Genomic DNA, 18,492 nt, shown 5'->3' on the forward strand with positions numbered 1-18,492 from the left:
TCTTCGAGACTGTTAGGTCCACCCCCTCACTGTACAAATGGAGTCACTGAGGCCCAGTGAGGGCAGGGGCTGGTCCAAGGTCACACAAGACCAGACTCGGGACTTCCCTGGCGGTCTAGTGGTTAAGACTGCACTTCCATTGCCAGGGGGCATGGGTTTGAGCCCTCGTCGGGGAACTAAGATCCCGCATGCCACACACAAAGCAGCCAAAAAATAAATAAATAAATAAGAAAAAAAGAAAAGAAAAGAAAATAGACCAGACGCAGCACATTTCCCAACGTCCCCACGCCATTCCCTGCTCTGCAGCTACAACAAACACACGCTGAACTGCAGGAGAGGGCAGGTCAGCCGGGCCGGGGAGCAGAGCCCTCCAGCCAGTAGGCACCCACATGCCATGGTCACTGGATAACTTTAAATCCGTGGTCGCTAGATAACTTTAGATCTGAGTCCCAGAGCAGAAGCAGAGCTGGGGGAAGGGAGATGGAGAAAGTACAGCTGACCTCCCGTTGATCACTGATCTTCACAAACTGGAAGCTTTCCACAGGCCTCCCCAGATCACGATCACATCTGGTGCCCCTGAAGAGTTCAAAAGAGGAAGTCTGGGCTCGGATGTCATGGATGAAGCGTGCACAGAGAAACATCCTGGTAGCAGAGGGAGGAGAGCGGACGCGAGACCCAGACCCGGCTGCGCCAGCCTTCCCAGGCTGACCTGAGCTCAGACCCTCATTTGGGATTCCCAGGAAGGGATGGGAAGATAGAAAGTCACTCCTGGGCAGGTTAACACCTCAGCTCTAATGGCAACAATCTGGGCTTGCAGGTTCTAGATCAAAACCACAGATCCCTCTTGGAAATGTACTTATGTGTCTGTATGTCTCTTTTTATTTAAAGAGAGAAGAAATGGAAAGGGAATGATTTGGAGGCACATCCTAGAATGTCAATGTTAGAAAGCCAAGATCTTTTCGTTGAACTCTCTCATTTTGTAGCCAAGAACAAGGAGACTCAGGGAGGGAAAGAGACTGGTGCAAGGTCATAAAGCAAGTGTGTGGCAGATACAAATCTGAACACAGGTATTTGGACTCCTGGTTCAGCGGTCTAGCACAATAACCGGGACAGGGGTGGTGGTGAAACGGTGGGAGGACTGTCAGTTGGCCCGAAGATATTTCTTCCTCCCGCACCGCCCCCAGAACTGGCACCTGCCACCACACCCCACCGTGCAAAGCACACACATCACTCGCTTCACGTTCAGAGCCTCAGAATGTTTTTGGCTTCGACAAAGCCCAAACCAGGGCAGGGACTGTGACAAGGGACGGAAGCTGGGAAGGCAGGAGGAGGAAGATGGGGAGAGGAGGTGGACGGGATCAATGGCTACGGTTCTTCAGCCACTCAGACGTGAGTAGGAGTGACCATGCCGCGCCCTTACTGGCTAGTGGGAGTGGGAGGTTTTCCTAAACCCCAGTTGAAGACAAGAGCCCACCCTGGCCCCTCCCCCCACCCCTGTCCCTTCTTTAGTCTCTGAAGCTGGAGCATCAGGCTGGGTCGTGGCGGGGGGATGACCACTTCTTAGCAGAGGTGCCCGCCAACGCTGGCGGTCCTAATCCTTGCCTCCACAGACAGCCAGCAAGGCCTTCAGGAAGTGACCGGAGGTGTCGCCCTGGCAGGGACAGAGGGAGAGCAGAGTGAGTGAAACAATCTTGATGACCTCAAGGCCCCCTCCTCCCAGCCGCTGGCAGCCTGGATGTCTCCCTAGTACGTAAATGTGACCATGTCCCTTCCGTGGCTCCCCATCATCCTCAGGAAAATGTCCAAGCTCTAGGCCTGGCTTCAAGGGCTTGTGTGGTCTGACCCTCACGAAGCTCTGTGGCTTCACCTCCCCCCTTCCTTCCAGGAGCATCTTGGTCATCTTACTACCTACATACCTACCATTGCTCCACCCAGCACGCCCTCCACGCTGCCCCCAAATCCTGTCTGCCATCAGATGCCCCCTCCTCTGTGAAGTGTTCCTGCCTCTATTCTTGTCTCCTCCCATGGCTGCCTTGCACCCTGCTAACCCTCCCCCCACGGCCATTAACACAAGTGTTACGGCAGTGGTCCCCAAACTTTTTGGCACCGGGGACGGTTTCGTGGAAGACAATTTTCCCACGAACCATGGTGGGGGGCGAGGGGAGGGGGATGGTTCAGCGGGAATGCGAGCGATGGGGAGCGACAGGTGAAGCTTCACTTGCTCACCCGCCACTCACCTCCTACTGTGCGGCCTGGATCCTAAGAGCCCGCGGACCAGTACCGATCCGCGGCCCAGGATTGGGGACCCCTGTGTTACGGGATTCCTTATTTGAACAAACATTATCGAGCACTTACTGGGTAACAGGCCCTTGCAAGAATTTATGTGACCATCATTGGATTTATGTTGTGTTGTCTGGCATACGACAGGGCTATGGGGGGGAGGGAACAGATTTTCTCCCTCTTTTTAGAGGGCTCCTGTCATTTTTATATTTTTTGTTTCTGTAATTTTTGATATATGATTAAAAATAATATATCAGGACTTCCCTGGTGGCGCAGTGGTTAAGAATCCGCCTGCCACTGCATGGGACACGGGTTTGAGCCCTGGTCCGGGAAGATCCCGCATGCCATGGAGCAACTAAGCCCATGGCCACAACGACTGAGTCTGCACTCTAGAGCCTGCGAGTCACAACGACTGAGCCCACGTGCCACAACTACTGAAGCTTGCGTGCCTGGAGCCCGTGCTCCACAACAAGAGAAGCCACCGCACCACAACGAAGAGCAGCCCCCGTTTGCCACAACTAGAGAAAGCCCAAGGGCAGCAACAAAGACCCAACACAGCCAAAAGTAAGTAAGTAAATAAATAAATAAATAGTGTTATGTATTAAAAAAAGAGAAGAACTTTCCTCTTAAAAAAAAATCAGTTGTAAACAATTCAAATCAAAGGATTATACAATAAAAGTCTCCCTCCTACCCCAACCCCTAACTTCCTAAATCAAGAGGTAGCCACTGTTGTATTTACTTGTGTGATTTTCTAGCAATGCTTTTCCATATGCATATACAAATATGTATATATGTATAACGTCCCTTTTCTACAGAGCATTCATACTATTCTGGGCCATAATTTTTGACTTAGAGAAGATCCCAAATCAGCACATAGAGCCTCCTCATGCTTTTTCACGGCTGTACTGTACTCTGTCATATGGATGCGCTGTAATTTATTTAACCGGTTCTGTATGAAGGGCTTCCAGTCTTTTGCTACTATAAAAGAACGCTGGCATAAATATTCCCAGACGTGTCTTTGAGAACACGTGTGGCTACGTCCGTAGGATAAACTCCTACAAGTAGAATTATCAAGTCCAAAGTATATGCATTTAAAATTTTGAAACTGCCAAACTACCCTTTAAAGATGTGCTACCAATTTACATCACAAGGAGACATCAGTTCATACCTGTCAGAATGGCTATTATCAAAAAGACAACAAATAACAAGTGGTGAGGATGTGGGGAAAAGGGAACCCTCTTGCACTGTTGGTGGGAATGTAAATTGGTGCAGCCACTATGGAGAACAGTATGGAGGTTCCTCAAAAAATTAAAAATAGAACAAACGCCGGAGGTGAGCTGAGCCGGGGCCAAGCCGAGGCCAGGCAGTCCCGCCTCAGACACCACCCAGCCGCCCATCACGGGTGCAATGCATGGAGCGAGAGCAGCGGCGGCGGTCGCAGGGCGGAGCCCCGCGGAGCTGCCTGGACGCGGATGCCGCTGTGATCGCCCGTCCCGGCCCCGCCGAGCAAGAGCTGTTCCCGGACAAGATATGAGAAATGAGTGGTGGAAGTCGAAGAATAAAGTTGTTGGGAATCCTGATGATGGTAAATGCCTTCATTTATTTGATTGTGGAAGTCTCCAAAAGCAGTAGCCAAGAAAAAAATGGAAGAGGGGAAGTAATAATACCCAAAGAAAAGCTCTGGAAGATATCTGACCCTCCCAAGGCATATTGGAACAGGGAACAAGAGAAGCTGAACAGGAGGTACAATCCCATTTTGAACATGTTAGCCAACCAGACAGGGGAAGCATAAGGATTTTCCAACATAAGCCATCTGAATTATGGTGAACCTGACCTGAGGGTCACATCAGTAGTTTCAGGTTTCGACAGTTTGCCAGACAGATTTAAAGACTTTCTGTTGTATTTGAGATGTTGAAATTATTCACTGCTTATAGATCAACCAGGTAAGTGTGCAAAGCAGCCCTTCTTATTGCTGGCGATTAAGTCCCTTACTTCACATTTCGATAGAAGGCAAGTGATTTGGGAATCTTGGGGCAAAGAAACCAATGTGGGGAACCAAACAGTGGTGCGAGTCTTCTTACTGGGCCAGACCCCCGCAGGGGACAACCATCCTGACCTTTCAGATGAGCTGAAATTTGAGAGTGAGAAGCACCAAGACATTCTTATGTGGAACTACAGAGACACCCTCTCCAATTTATCTCTGAAAGAAGTACTCCTTCTCAGGTGGGTGAGCACTTCCTGCCCAAATGCTGAGTTCAAGGGCGATGATGACGTTTTTGTGAACACCCGTCACATCCTGAATCACTTGAATAGCTTATCCAAGAACAAAGCCAAAGATTTGTTTATAGGTGATGTGATTCCCAGTGCTGGACCTCGTCAGGATAAGAAACTGAAGTACTACATCCCGGAAGTTCTTTACACTGGCGTCTACCCGCCTTATGCAGGGGGAGGTGGATTCCTCTACTCCAGCCACCTGGCTCTGAGGCTAATGTAACTGGCCAGTTCCAGCCACCTGGCTCTGAGGCCAGTGTAACTGGCCAGGTCCTTCTCTACCCCATGGATGCTGTTTATACTGGAATGTGCCTTCAGGAACTTGGCCTCATTCCAGAGAAACACAAAGGCTTCAGGACATTTGATATAGAAGAGAAAAACAGGAATAACATTTGTTCCTATGTAGGTTTGATGTTGGTACATAGTAGAAAACCTCAAGAGATGATTGATATTTGGTCTCGGTTGCAAAATGCTTATTTAAGTTGCTAAATTACGTACAAACTAAATTTTGCATAGAAAGATGTATCTCGAATAGTTCCCATGTTATGTTCTCTCACATTAGAGGTAATTTCTATGTAATACCATCAAAATTGCCTTTATGAGTAGTATCCATATGAGGGTCTCTAAACCTTTCAGTGTAGTACTTTCTGAAGAGGGAAAGCAGAAGATCCTAGTTTTTTTGTAGGATATGACAGGACGAATGGTTCTGACCCTTCCTGCTGGCTAGTGGTCATTGTTTTCTAACTTGTCCCCCCTGTCATCTGAAATCATGTTTCTGGAATTTGATTGTGTTATCTTTGTTTTATTTTTGTTTTGCTCTCATACGATGATAACCCTATTTCCCATTATAATGAGTGACCTATCTGCGATTTAGGTATTCATAAACCTATTGGCTACAAAGACACTGTTATATATGACTCAGTGCTTTCTGTGAAATGGAATAACATTTTCATGAAATTTGGATGAATTTTTAAAAATTGTCTAGAAAAATTTGACTTCTTTCAAAATTTCCTGCCGCTACAACATTTCCTTGTGTTAATCTAATCAATCAATTTTGCAAAATGGGAATCACTGTGTGACATCCATCCAGTTTATCTTGTTATGGTCTTATGGTCATAATAAGGAGGAGGCTTAACTATCTTGTATTTGGTTTGCTGGGTGGTGCTGTGATAGTTCTCTCTTTTTCAGTATTTGAAAATAATAAGTATGATTCCATAATCTTCAAACTGAAGATTGAATTGACCCTGGCAACCATATTGTGTTTATGATTTTTCATTGTGAGCCAGGAAAGCATATGTAACTTTTGAACTTTAAGTGAAAAGACTGAAGTGGCAGACCTTTTTATCAGTGGTTTGTCAGTTTAAAACTGCAGAATTCTATTCTTGCCATATGGTTATGTGTTGCTTATACAAAATTATTATCCTGAGTAGTGACTACTTTCCTGTCTCAGTGTAGAAGTGCCTGTGTTTTTATTTATTGTTTAGATCAAATACCAAAACATTTTCTTAAATATATTTTGTGTAATATTTTATTTGTATACAGTGTTGTTGATGAATTATTTAACTAGAGCATGGTATTTTAAGTAGTAAGTATAACATATGTTAGATAAAGTTAACTGTCATTTTTGAATTAAAAAAAGATTTTTTTGGGGGGGGATATGAACTAGAATTCTGCCAAACTGTTGCTTATATATACTGTCTTGTAACATGCTTTCTTGAGATATTTTTGTGTTATAGATATGAAGATTCTTACCAGATGTGATACTGGGGACTGTAAGAAGATAGAAATAAAGTCACCATATTTTTAATTGTCATGTGAAGAAAAAAATTAAAAATAGAACTACCATATGACTCAGCAATTTCAATCCTGGGTATTTATCCAAAGAAAACAAAAATATTAATTAGAAAAGATATACGCATTCCTATGTTCAGAGCAGCATTATTTACAATAGCTAAGATATGGAAGCAACCCAAGTGCCCATCAATTGATGAATGGATAAAGTAGATGTGGTATATACATACAATGGAATATTACTCAGCCATAAAAAAATGAAATGTTTGCCATATGTTCACTTAGAACATATGCTAAGTGAAATAAGTAAGAAAGAGAAAGAGAAATACTGTATGGTTTCACTTATACTCGGAATCTAACAAACAAAATAAATGAACAAACATAAGAAAAAAAGAAACAGAGTCATAGATACAGAGAGCAAATAGGTGGTTGCCAGAGGAGAGCTGGTAGGGGGAGGAAAGAAAAAGGTGAGGGAGATTAGAGGCACAAGCTTCCAGTTGCAAAATAAATGGGTCATGGGTATGAAATGTACAGCGTGGGGAGTACCATCAATAACTACTATCTTCGTATGGTGACACGTTGTAACTAGACTTACGGTGATCATTCTGAAATGCATAGAAAAAAATCACTATGTTGTATAACAGGAACTAACCTAGTGCTGTAGGTCAATTATACTTCAAAAACAAACAAACATACAAACAAACTCATAGAAACAGAGATCAGATTTGTGTTTACCAGAGGTAGGGGGTGGGGGAGGGGCAACTGGATGAAGGCGGTCAAAAGGCACAAACTATAAGACAGATAAGTATTAGGAATGTAATGTACAACATGATAAATATAATTAACACCGCTGTATGTTATATATAAAAGTTAAGAGAGTAAATCCTAAGAGTTCTCATCACACACACACAAAAATGCACTATTTCTTTAATTTTGCATCTATACAAGATGGATGTTCACTGAAGTTATTGTGATAAGCGCTCCATGATGTATCTAAGTCAAGTCACCATGCTGTACACCTTAAACTTACATAATGCTATATGTCAATTATATCTCAATAAAACTGGAAGAAAAAATAATGAAGATGTGCTACCAAGTTACATTTACACCAAGTCTGTATGAGACTGCCTGTGAGCTTCCTCATGGTCTTGTCAACCAAGTATAGCATCAAACTTTAAGAAGAAATGGGCTTCATAAATGAAAAAAGTCAGATACAAAAAATCACATATTACATGATTCCACTTACATGAGGTAATCAGAAAAGGCAAATCCATAGAGACAGAAAGTCACTTGTAGGTTGCCTAGGGCTGGGGGTGGATATAGGTAAACAGGTACAAGGGACATCAGTGGGGTGATGAAAATGTTCTAACACTGGATTGTGGTGAAGGCTGTACAACTCATTAACTTTACTAAAAATTACTGATGCCCTTAAACGAGTAAATATCATAAAATTTATGATACTTAAATTACACTTCAATAAAATTGCTTTTAAAAAGCCAAAAAAAAAAAGGCTCTTTTTTTTTTTTTTGGCGGTACGTGGGCCTCTCTCACCGTTGTGGCCTCTCCCATTGCGGAGCACAGGCTCTGGACACGCAGGCTCCGCGGCCATGGCTCACAGGCCCAGCCGCTCCGCGGCATGTGGGATCTTCCCAGACCGGGGCACGAACCCGTGTCCCCTGCATCGGCAGGCGGATTCTCAACCACCGCGCCACCAGGGAAGCCCCAAGACTCTTGTTTTATTTGGAAATCTTTATAAGCCTTTGATCCATCCATCTGAAATCTATTTTGGTATAAAGAGTGAGGCAGGTCTCCTCTCATTTAGCAATGTCTTGGCTGTTCTAAGAGGTAACATTCTGGGAATAAAAAGGACTTCTAATCTATGTTCAAGCATCTGACACTCACTGCTCCCCCACTGACCTCTCACCCCGCCCCTCACCTCAATGGCTTGGTGGAGAGACTTGTCATATTTCTCAATGAACTCCCACCGGATGTTGAGCAGGTCGATCTCACTCCGGGAGACCATGATCCTGGTGAGGGTCTTCTCCTCTGTGCCAGCACCCTGGTGGAGCCAGGTGACAGGGAGAAACACAGGGCAGGAGGAGAAACGGGGTTAGGTCAGGCAGGAACTCATGGGTGTCCCTCTGCCTCTCTCCCTTTTCCCTCCAAAACCAGGATGGGACATCCTGCCCCTCTCTTCCACAAACAGTCCTGACTCAAACTCCCCTGTGCCAGGACTGGCCAGACAGAGGCAAGAACAGCCTGTATGAGTTGAAGAGTGTGCCCCCCAAATTCATGTCCACCTAGAACCTTACAAGGTGATCTAATATGGATATAGGGTCTTAGCACATGTAATTAGTTGAGGATATGCTGCATTTGGGTGAGCCCTAGATCCAATGACTGGTGTCCTTACAGGAAGAGGACACATGGACATACACACAGATAAAGATAGAGACTGGAGGGACTCATGCTTAAGTCAGGAAACACCAGGATTCCAGACGCCCACCCGAAGCTAGGAGAAAGGCATGGGCGAGTTTCCCCCTCAGGGCCTCCAAAAGGGACCAGTCCTACCAACACCTTCATTTTGGACTTCTGGCCTCCAGAATCGTGAAAGAATACATTTCTGTTGTCACTTAATTTGGGACAGCAGCCCTGGGAAACTAATACAGGGCCCAAGGAGCAGACACAGGACACAGAATACATGGGCAGCCAAGGCCCACCTCTGCTCCCCAAGGAGCTCTGAACACCAGCTGAGGAATCAGAGCCGGCACATGGCGGGGGCTCAAGAGATGGCTGTCATGTTTGTGTACAGCAGGCTGACAGGGCTCTCAGGCTCACTCCCACCAGACTGCCTGCACAGGCTGTCAGCAGCTGAGACTCCACTTGCTGGGCTGAGAGAGTGGCCAGAGTGGCTTGGGTTTTCAGGAAGCCAGGGCTAGTCCCAGAGCTGAGCACTTGCTTCCTTTCGTGATCATTGGTCATAGGAGACACTGTGTCATCTGCTAGAATGTGAGCTCCAAGGGGCAGAGACTGTCCTTTTCAGCCCTGAGTCCCCAGAATAAGTTTCTCAACCTTGGCACCTGGGACCAGATCGTTCTTCGTTGAGGGGATCTGTCCTGTACATTGTAGGATGTTTAGCAGCGCCCCTGCTCTCTACCCACCAGATGCAAAAAGCAACACTTCCCAAGTTGTGACAACCAAAATGAGTCTGAACATTGTCACATGTTTCCCAGGGGGCAACGTAAACCCTGGTTGAGAACTACTCTCCTAGAACCAGGCACGAGGCAGAGGCTGATACATATCAAATGGGTGGAAACAAACACAATTCCTGATCCAGGGGATGGCGCACATCTGTGTTTGTGGGGGCAGAAGTGCTCGAAGGGAAACGAACAGACAAGTAAGTCTTCTTACCTTCATAGATTTGTAAAGTTTGTCGGCAAAGAAGAGAGGCTTATTCTTGACACTTTGAACTGGTAGGAAGAGGAAAGAGATGCAGGGAACTTGGTCAGAGGAGATGTGCCCAGACCATGGGCTGCTACTGCTGCTAGAGAAGGAGCATCTCCTCTATCCGCAACCTGGGCCCAGGATCATTGCCAACGCCAGGGTCATATCCAGGGCCTGACACTTTCACTCCCGCTTCCTGACGCTGCCTCCTCTGTCTCATCCCTAGACCTGGCTCTCACTGGGTTGCAATTCGCTTCCTGCTAAGGTGCTTGCAGCTAACTAAGGCTAGTAGAGGACTCAAAGGGAAGAAACCACTCGTGAGCCCAAGGTACAGGGCCTCAAACTTGTAAGGGCATCAGAATCAAAGAAGAACTTGTTTAAAACTCAGGTTTGGGGCTCTACCCTAGAGACCCAGATTCAAGAAATATTTCAAGCAGAAGTTCTCAAAGTATAGCTCCTGCAAGGCATCCGCATCACCTGGGAGCTTGGTAGATACGCACATTCTCAGGCCCCACCCGAGATGTGCTGAATCTGCAGCTCGGAAGGTGGGTGGCCAACTCATCCCACTTCTCCTGGGACATTGCTGGTTTTAGCACAAACCCAGATGGTTGGTCATTCCATTCTGGTACAGCCTAATATTCGAGAACTACTGATTGAAATATGCCAAAGAATGTCTGTCAGTATAGCTTAGGGCACGGTGCCAACCCCTAGGGCTGAGTGTTGCCCACTCTTGCCCCATTGGCAGCCCCCATCCCTACCCCAGATACTGCCTGCCTAACAACCTCCCACACTTTCGCAAGGCCTGGGAGTCTCTAGTCCTCAGCAGCTGCTGGATTTCAAGGCTCCAGAGCTCACGCGGGCGGGAGGGTGTCTCAGATAGCTTAAGGAGGAGGAATCAGACGCCAGGACCAGGAAGCCAGAATGACTCTGGATATAAAAGTATCTCTATCAGGAAGGCAGGGGGCGAGAGACTGGAGCTGTGTATCCCAAGGGCACAGTCATGCAGGAGACAGGCCTGTACCCTCCCCTGCAGCAGGCTCGGGAACCGTGGGAAAGATCACATTACATACCGACCTTCCCAGGTCCTTATGTAGCTCCCTACCACCTCCCAGACAAACCCTAAGCTCCTTGGCCTGAAAATCAAAGCTCCTGCCTGCCTCTGCTCTCTCATTGCCTCTGTTGCCCATTCTCTGAACATTCTGTGAATCCCTTTGTGCCTCTGTCCTCCTGGTAAGGAGAAGTCTGCTGTCTGCCTTCCACTACTTTACCTCCCGAATCCACACCCCCAGTCCCATCACCTCCCCCAAGGAGCCTGCCCTGACTCGGAGCCTGGGGCTCAGTCAGTGTGGTTAAGGAGCAGACTGGGCAGGAACTTCCATCCTCTGCAAACGTACCCGAAAACCTTCCCCAGAACCTGAAGCCCGCCACCTGCCTCAGAGGACCCCGGGGACTGCCGTGGGATGGAATGAGGTGGAGTGGTGTGTCGGTATGCACACTCGTGCACACGCGCATACACATGGTCTAGGTGGGAGGAGAGAGGACAGAGGGAGAAACACGAGGAAAGCGAGGTCTAGACGTGTCTCCATAGAACAATTACTCTGGTGATTAATCCTAGCGTGAGCTTTGGGCTCGGGCGGCCTCTGGTGTGAGTCCTGCCTCCACCAGTGACACGTAACCTTTCTGAACCTCAGTGTCTCACTTTGTAAAATAAGCAGATAAAAGCACCTCGTAAGGATTCAACCAAAGCTGTGTGCAACTGGCTTCACACAGTGCCTGGCAGGAAATAATAATAGAAGCTAACACTCAGCCAGTGCATTCTATGTGCCGGGGGCAATGCTTTTAAGTGTTGTATAATTAACTCACTTAAATCTGTGTACTATGATCACATCCACTTTACAGAGGAGGAAAACTGAGGCACGGGGTTTCTGTGACTTGCCAATGGATGTAACTGTACAGATAGTAAGTGGCACTGCTGGGACTCTACCTGGATTCACTATGCTATTCTGCCTCCTAGGTATTGTTCCCAGGTGGTAAAGACCCACTGAAAGTTAAATGATAACATCACAACAATAACACCTCTGTTCCATCTGTTCTAAAACACCTTTTCCTCGAATTTGAAGTCCCTGAAATCAAGATGCATCCTGTAATTGATGGCAATTATGTAAAAACCTTCCACTGACCCCTCCAGGTAAGATGAAAAAAAAATGTACATCAATACAATGCATTCTGTAGTCATAAATAAGATACTGCTAATCACTAATACTAATAAAAACAAGTTTGACTTTTGCTCATATCTACTCATCCGTTTATACACATGGAGAAATTGAGATCCAAAAGGGGAAAGACTTCTTCAAAGGCAAGAACTCAAATTACACAATAAGAGAGTAACCAAAGAGATCCAGGTGCTGGGAGGAGGGAAAGGTAAGTGTGTGTGTGTGTGTGTGTGTGTGTGTACGTACACACCCAAGTCCTGCAGGACACTGCACCCAGCCTGGCCATCACCCTCCCGGCCACCTCCCCAGAGAGCACTGTTTCCTCATCCTGCCCTGCAACCCAGAACAAGTTCTTGTGTTATCCTGCCAATCACACATAGGCAGAGCCCAAGAAGTGGCAGTGCTTCTCTTCCGGTACTAGTAGCTTAGGAAACTATAGAGGCCACACCCATCCAGTGAATCTGGCCATGTTCCCTGTGCCCCCCAGTCCCTTCCCTTGGTCCCCACCAGTTACCGATGGCCACAAACACATCTCTGACATCCCCGGACATCCGCTTCTTGATGGTGTGCTCCACGTCATAGTTGGTCATCTTGACGAACTCCTGGAAGACTGGCCCCAAGAGAAGCCCCGGAGGTGGGAGGTGAGCTTTGACTCAGAGGAAGGGGGGAAGATCACCCCTCCCCAACCCACCCAGCAGCAGCAGGTATGGCTGCAGCCCAGACCTAAATGCATTGGTCAGGACTGCTGTGGAACGGATGTTCTGACCTCAGGGCTGCCTTGAGCTCAGAGCCAAATCTCTATCAAGTCAGACAGTGCCCCAGAGCTTTGGACAAGTTCCAGGAACCCAGGCATGGGTAGCAGAAGGAGCATACGTCCTATTCACAGCTCTGCCACAAGCTCATCAAGTTGACCTGGGGTGAACCCCTCCCCCTTTCTGGGCCTCCCCTTCCTCCTGGATAGAGGTTTGTTTTGTTTGTTTGTTTGTTCGCTGTGCTGAGGCATGCGGGATCTCAGTTCCCTGACCAGGGGTCGAACCCGTGTCCCCTGCAGTGGAAGCGTGGAGTCTTTACCACTGGACCACCAGGGAAGTCGGGATAGAGACTCATGTAAGCAATCACAATGATAACACTAAGGAAGCTACCAGGTGCTAAGTGCTTTTTGTGTATTTATTTTTTGTACCCCCACAACAGTCATGTGAGGTAGAATTAAAATCCTTAATTTATAGGTAAGGGAAGTAAGGCACAGATATTCAGTAACTTGCCCAGGGTCACACAACTGATAAGTGGGAGACCTGAATGAAGGCATTCCAGCTCCCAAGTCCGTTCTTTTAGTCACCGTGCTAAAGCACTTTCACTGGCAAGTGCCAGGCATGTGCGTGTCAAAACGTCCATGTCTTAGTGGTAAGGGCACTTCATCATCACCTAATGTCAGGGCCACCACATACGGGTGTGCCCTGTGCACGTGGCAGCCTGGTGTGTGTACATGGTCCTTGTGTCATTATCACCCCTCACCGCCTTGCTCCTGGCAGACGTTACCAAAGAATCATGACACAGAACCTTCGAATCCTCAACACAGCATTCTAGGAAGCCACTACCAATCCACTGGAGTTGGCCTTGGAGGGAAAAGCCACCTGCCATCTCTTATCCCAGGCATCCCACATGCTTCCCAAAGGAGGTGAAGAGAGCTGGCCCGAGGCTGAATGATGCCGTTAGCAGCAGAGCCAGGACTAGACCTGGCTCCCGGTCCCCACTGGCCACCACACTCCCTTGCTGGGGTAAGGAGTGGGTGCGTGGGCAACTGGCTCCTATTGTCAAGACTAGGGGGTCTTCCTGCTGACTTGGGAGGGGGAGGGAGTCAGGCCTCACCTCTCCGGAGGTGCTGATAGCTACGCGTGCAGAGGATCATCATGAAACGTGTCTCCAGGGAAGATCTGTCTCCACTGGGCGTGTCTGCTATTTCCTGCAGAGCCCGGGTCGGGGAGAGAATTTGAGAGGGAAGACACGAGAAAGCCTCGTTTGTGATTCACTTTCACGTCTGCCTGGGCCGAGGGCAGTTAGAAGCTGGGCTAACTCAGCCACCCAAGGAGGCTGACGTTGGCCCCTTCCTTCTTCCTCGGACTCCACATCCCCGCTCCAGTTCCCAGAGACCCCGTGGACTCACCCAGAGGAGCTGAGCACAGAGCACTTCCACCCTGGCCTCAGGGTCACGGGACTGGGCCCAGGGGAGGGGCAAACAGGCACTGGGCATGGAGACTCAGAGTTCTCCTTCCATCTTTAAACCCCTCTGAAAGCCCCTCTGGGGAAGTGTGTCTGTGCACGTGTGCAAGGAAAAATGGCCTAGCCAGTGTTTCCCCAAGTGGGGTAAACAGGCAAACATATTTTTACACATCACATATGTAGGCTTCCACAGTGATCTTCTAGCCAGCTATCAGTTCTATTTACATCGATATGAAATTTCCTTTAAAATAACTCATTTTGGGTTAAAATAAAAAGAGTCCATTTAAAGAAAATTATTCACATCTGGTGGTATGTAGCACAAATCAGGCAGATGGTGAGTGGTGAAGTTTTGGGCAACGCTCGCCTGGCCCATATGTCACCCACCGGGGTTCTGTGGAGGCCCTGAAGGGAAGAGAGAGAACCTGGGGGGCACGGCCCCAAATCACTGCCTGACTCTGCCCCTCAGCTCCGCCCAGAGGCACAGCCAGACTCAGACCTTTAAAATCCACGTGAAGAACCGGGCACTCACCAAGATCTCAGCAGCCACCTGAGAGCAAGGAGGAGACAGGAGAGAGAGGGGGGAAGGCAAGAGTCAGAGGAGGCCCGGAGAGGGGGCCCTGGGGTGCAGGTGAGGGAGCCTGGATCAGGGTGGCAGAGGTCCCACAGTTGGGGGCAGGGAAGGGGCTGGGAGGAGCCACCTTCCCCTGACCTTTGGGCTGGAGCTCAAAATGAGGACAGGTCTGGGAATTCACGATGAAAAGTGTTTACTGGAGGGGTAAGAGGAGGGCACAGGACAGGACACTCTACCCCTCACTCCTGGCAACCTAGGGCGACTCCTCAGAGCCACCGAGAAGTTCGACGTGAGACGTGCCCTGTTTCCTACAACTTTTACCACACTCGGAGTTGAAGGGTCCTTGGGAGACCTGTCATTTACCCCCTCGTGTTACAGACAGGAGACAGGAAAGCTGAGGCCTGGAGGGGACGTGCAGCCGATCAGGTGGGAAGATGCCAGCTGTTCACGTCATCTTACAAGGGTGAATTTTCATCATCACCTTATGCTGAACACAGAATTCTGAGGTTAGGACACTACTTTGTTAGGCAAATAGCTGTGACTCGCAGGGCCTGGGAACAGAATATAGCCAGTCCTGTGGTACCCCAGACTGAGTTCTGCCTTTTCTTTTTTTCCCGAAACTCTGCCAACTACTTTATTCTATTGGGCAGACTGAAATCATCCTCTTTATAAACATCTCAATAGACTTAGGCTTTAGAAACCTTTGCGTTAAATAAGTTTGTAATGTCTATCAAAATTCAAAATGCACACACCGCTTGATCAAGCGACCACACGTTGCTAGGAATTTCTCTTACAGATAAACCAGCAGAAGTCTTTGGAGATATTGTTCACTGTAATAGAGAAAAACTGGAAACCATCACTAGATCACTTGTTAAACAGGCAATGGTTCATTTAGTAATGGAAATCCACGCAGCGAGTAAAAAGAATCAGACTGGTCTACAGGGCTGATAAGGAGAGAGTTTCCATCTAAATTAAGCAGAAAAGTAAAATACAGCATGCTGTGTATAAGTGTTCCTTTTACCTAGATGAGAAAAGATAAATGTATGCTCACTCTTACATATTTACTAGGAAGTCGTGCTAGAGGGGTAGTCAAGATACTGTTGACAGCGGTTACCTTCAAGGAGAAGGACTGGGGGGAAGAGCTTTTGCATTTTGTTTTATTTTTCCTGAAATTTTATGTTTACATTTCCTCAACATGCAAATACGTTAATTTTCTTTTTTTTAAGTCAAATAGGAGTTATCAGAGCTACTAGGATTATGGGATGCTTCTGGTTTTTATTTACACTTTTCCATATGAAAAGCAACCTGGTTGCACCTTGAGGACATTATGCTCAGTGAAATAAGCCAGTTACAAAAGGACAAATACTGTATGATTGCAAATATATGAGGTCCCTAGAGTAGTCAACTTCATGGAGACAGAAAGCAGAATGGTGGTTGCCAGGGGCTGGGGAGAGGGGGAGTAGGTAGTTGCTGTTTAATGGGTACAGAGCTTCAGTTTTGCAAGATGAAGAGATCAGTGGATGCGTGGTGGAGATGGCCACACAACAGCATGAATGTACTTAATGCCAATGAACCGTACACTTTGGAAAGGTTAAGATGGTAAACTGTACAGTGTGTTACGTGTATTTTACCACAGGTTTTTTTAAAAAGTTATGCTAAAAAGTCTAGTATTGCTATTAAAAAGAGAAAGATGTTTAAAAAATTAAACAAAATGGAATCTAAAGTGTCAAAGATTCTTTACTTGGATGAGAAGAACCCCCAGATATATTTGTTTTTTCAAAGCACTTGAAGACCATCATATTTGTAATATGAAAAATGCAGTGGGTGACTACAATAATTTTCCAGATATTCAACACAAAAGCTTTTCCTCATTAGCGGAGCCACTTCATGCCAAAATTAATCTCCAGAAGTTAGAGTTACCACGTGACCCAGCAATTCTACTCGTAGACATACACCCAAGAGAAATGAAAACATACGTGCACATGAAAACTTGTACACATGTTTATGGTAGCATTATTCATAATAGCTAAAAAGTAGAAACAACCCAAATGTCTATTAGCTGATGAATGGAGGTTAAAAAAGAAAAAAGTAATATATCTATACAATGAAATATTATTTGGCAATGGAAAGGAATAAAGTACTGATATATACTATGATATGGACAAACTGTGAAAATATTACAATAAAGTGAAAGAAAGTAGCCACAAAGGGTCATATATTGTAGGATTCCATTTATATGAAATGTCCAGAATAGGTAAATCTATATAGGCAGAAAGTAGATTAGTGGTTGCCTAGGGCCGGGGGGTTGGGAGGAAGTGAGAGGAACTGCAATATGGACTGGGTTTCTTTTTAGGGTGATGAAATGTTCTAAAATTACTGTGGTGATGGTTGCACAAGTCTGTGAAGACACTAGCAACCACCGAATTGTATTCTTTAAATGGGTCAATAGATAGTATGCAAATTATATTTCAATAAAGCTGTTATATTAAAAAATAACCTGGAGATTGAATTATCTAAAAATGGCCACAATTCTTCATTTCACTCTGGGTCTATAATAATTAGATTATTTACATGATTTACTGCTCACACTGGAACACTGAGAGTAAAGGGCAAGCTATTTGCAATACTGTGGGGCAACGGGTAAACACTGGCCATATGTCACCTGATCATAACAGACTCAGATTTCCAAGAGCTTGAGGTTGTTCTCGATGCCCAGAGTGAGAGCCTGGGAAGGAGGAGGTGTAAAACCAGCAAGCACACACCGTCAAGCACTAATGTCATTATTTTTCTGGGGGACCTTGGCTCTGCATGTGAAATGCCTTCAATTTTTGTATACATTTTCCTCCAGCATTCCCAATTCACCTCTAGAAATCTATTCTAAGGAAAAAAATCATGAATGTGATGAGAGTTGGTTACCAGGGAGAGGGCTTTTTAAAAGAAGTTTGGTAGATTCTTAAGTATTTAGCCATTAAATGATGCTATTGATTTTTTAAAAATATGTTACCGTATTCACAGAATACTCGTTTTTAACTGTTATAAATCAGGAATCCATTTTTATAAATACATAAAAAGACAACTAGAATAATATATTCTAAAATATTAACAATAGCTATTATTAGTAGTAGGTTATGGGGTTTTGTTTTTGGTTTTGCTTGTCTATTTTCTAAAGTTTCTACAAAATAATATGTATTACTTGAGAAACAAAATATTTCTAGCTATAAGGAAATGAGTCCACATTAAGATCAGGGTCTAGCAACTGTGAATCTGGAGAAGCAGCTGAGTTGGGCGGGGTCTGGCTCTGGCTCCCTTGGTTGACTCCACCCAGGTTCTCTCTCCCCGCTTCTCACCTGAAAAGTAGCTGCCAGCGAGGCCCACCATTGCCCCCTGCTGGCAGCAACTAGAAGCATAGCCTCCTAGGCGGACCAGGCACCAAGTAGAATTCCCCGGAGGATGAATTTCAGGGTGATGGATGGATTTGGGTTGAGCTTTCAGGAGAAAGCCAGGTTCAAAGACCCTTAACGGCACAATGGGGCTGCTCACAGCAGTACTTAATAAATACCTGCTGAATGAGGGGATGAAATGTGGTCTCAGCAAGCCAGTCTAGTGGGGGGCTTTCCTAGACTGGGTTCCCAGGCTAGCCCCCCTAAACATATCTATAACACATTTGGAATACCTTATCTGAATGGAACCCTGCAGCTTCTGACAACT

General features: G+C 46.3%; 1 protein-coding gene and 1 pseudogene across 1 annotated transcript in view; one reads left to right on the forward strand and one right to left on the reverse strand.

Moving 5' to 3' along the window:
- Positions 1–1,243: 1,243 nt before the first annotated feature.
- The window catches only part of ANXA6 (annexin A6), a 52,979-nt gene continuing 35,730 nt past the window's right edge, over positions 1,244–18,492 (reverse strand). Inside the window, exons 21-26 of the mRNA XM_065874869.1 lie at positions 14,743–14,760; positions 13,863–13,956; positions 12,511–12,606; positions 9,751–9,809; positions 8,279–8,401; positions 1,244–1,651 (exon numbers count right to left, since the gene is read on the reverse strand). Coding sequence (XP_065730941.1) covers positions 1,592–1,651; positions 8,279–8,401; positions 9,751–9,809; positions 12,511–12,606; positions 13,863–13,956; positions 14,743–14,760 — 450 coding nt within the window. The 3' untranslated portion in view covers positions 1,244–1,591. The remainder of the gene's footprint in view (positions 1,652–8,278; positions 8,402–9,750; positions 9,810–12,510; positions 12,607–13,862; positions 13,957–14,742; positions 14,761–18,492) is intronic.
- Positions 3,818–5,040, forward strand: LOC136121421 (N-acetyllactosaminide beta-1,3-N-acetylglucosaminyltransferase 2-like; annotated as a pseudogene).

The sequence above is a fragment of the Phocoena phocoena genome, chromosome 3 (genome assembly GCF_963924675.1).
Source record: "Phocoena phocoena chromosome 3, mPhoPho1.1, whole genome shotgun sequence".
Taxonomy (NCBI): domain Eukaryota; kingdom Metazoa; phylum Chordata; class Mammalia; order Artiodactyla; family Phocoenidae; genus Phocoena; species Phocoena phocoena.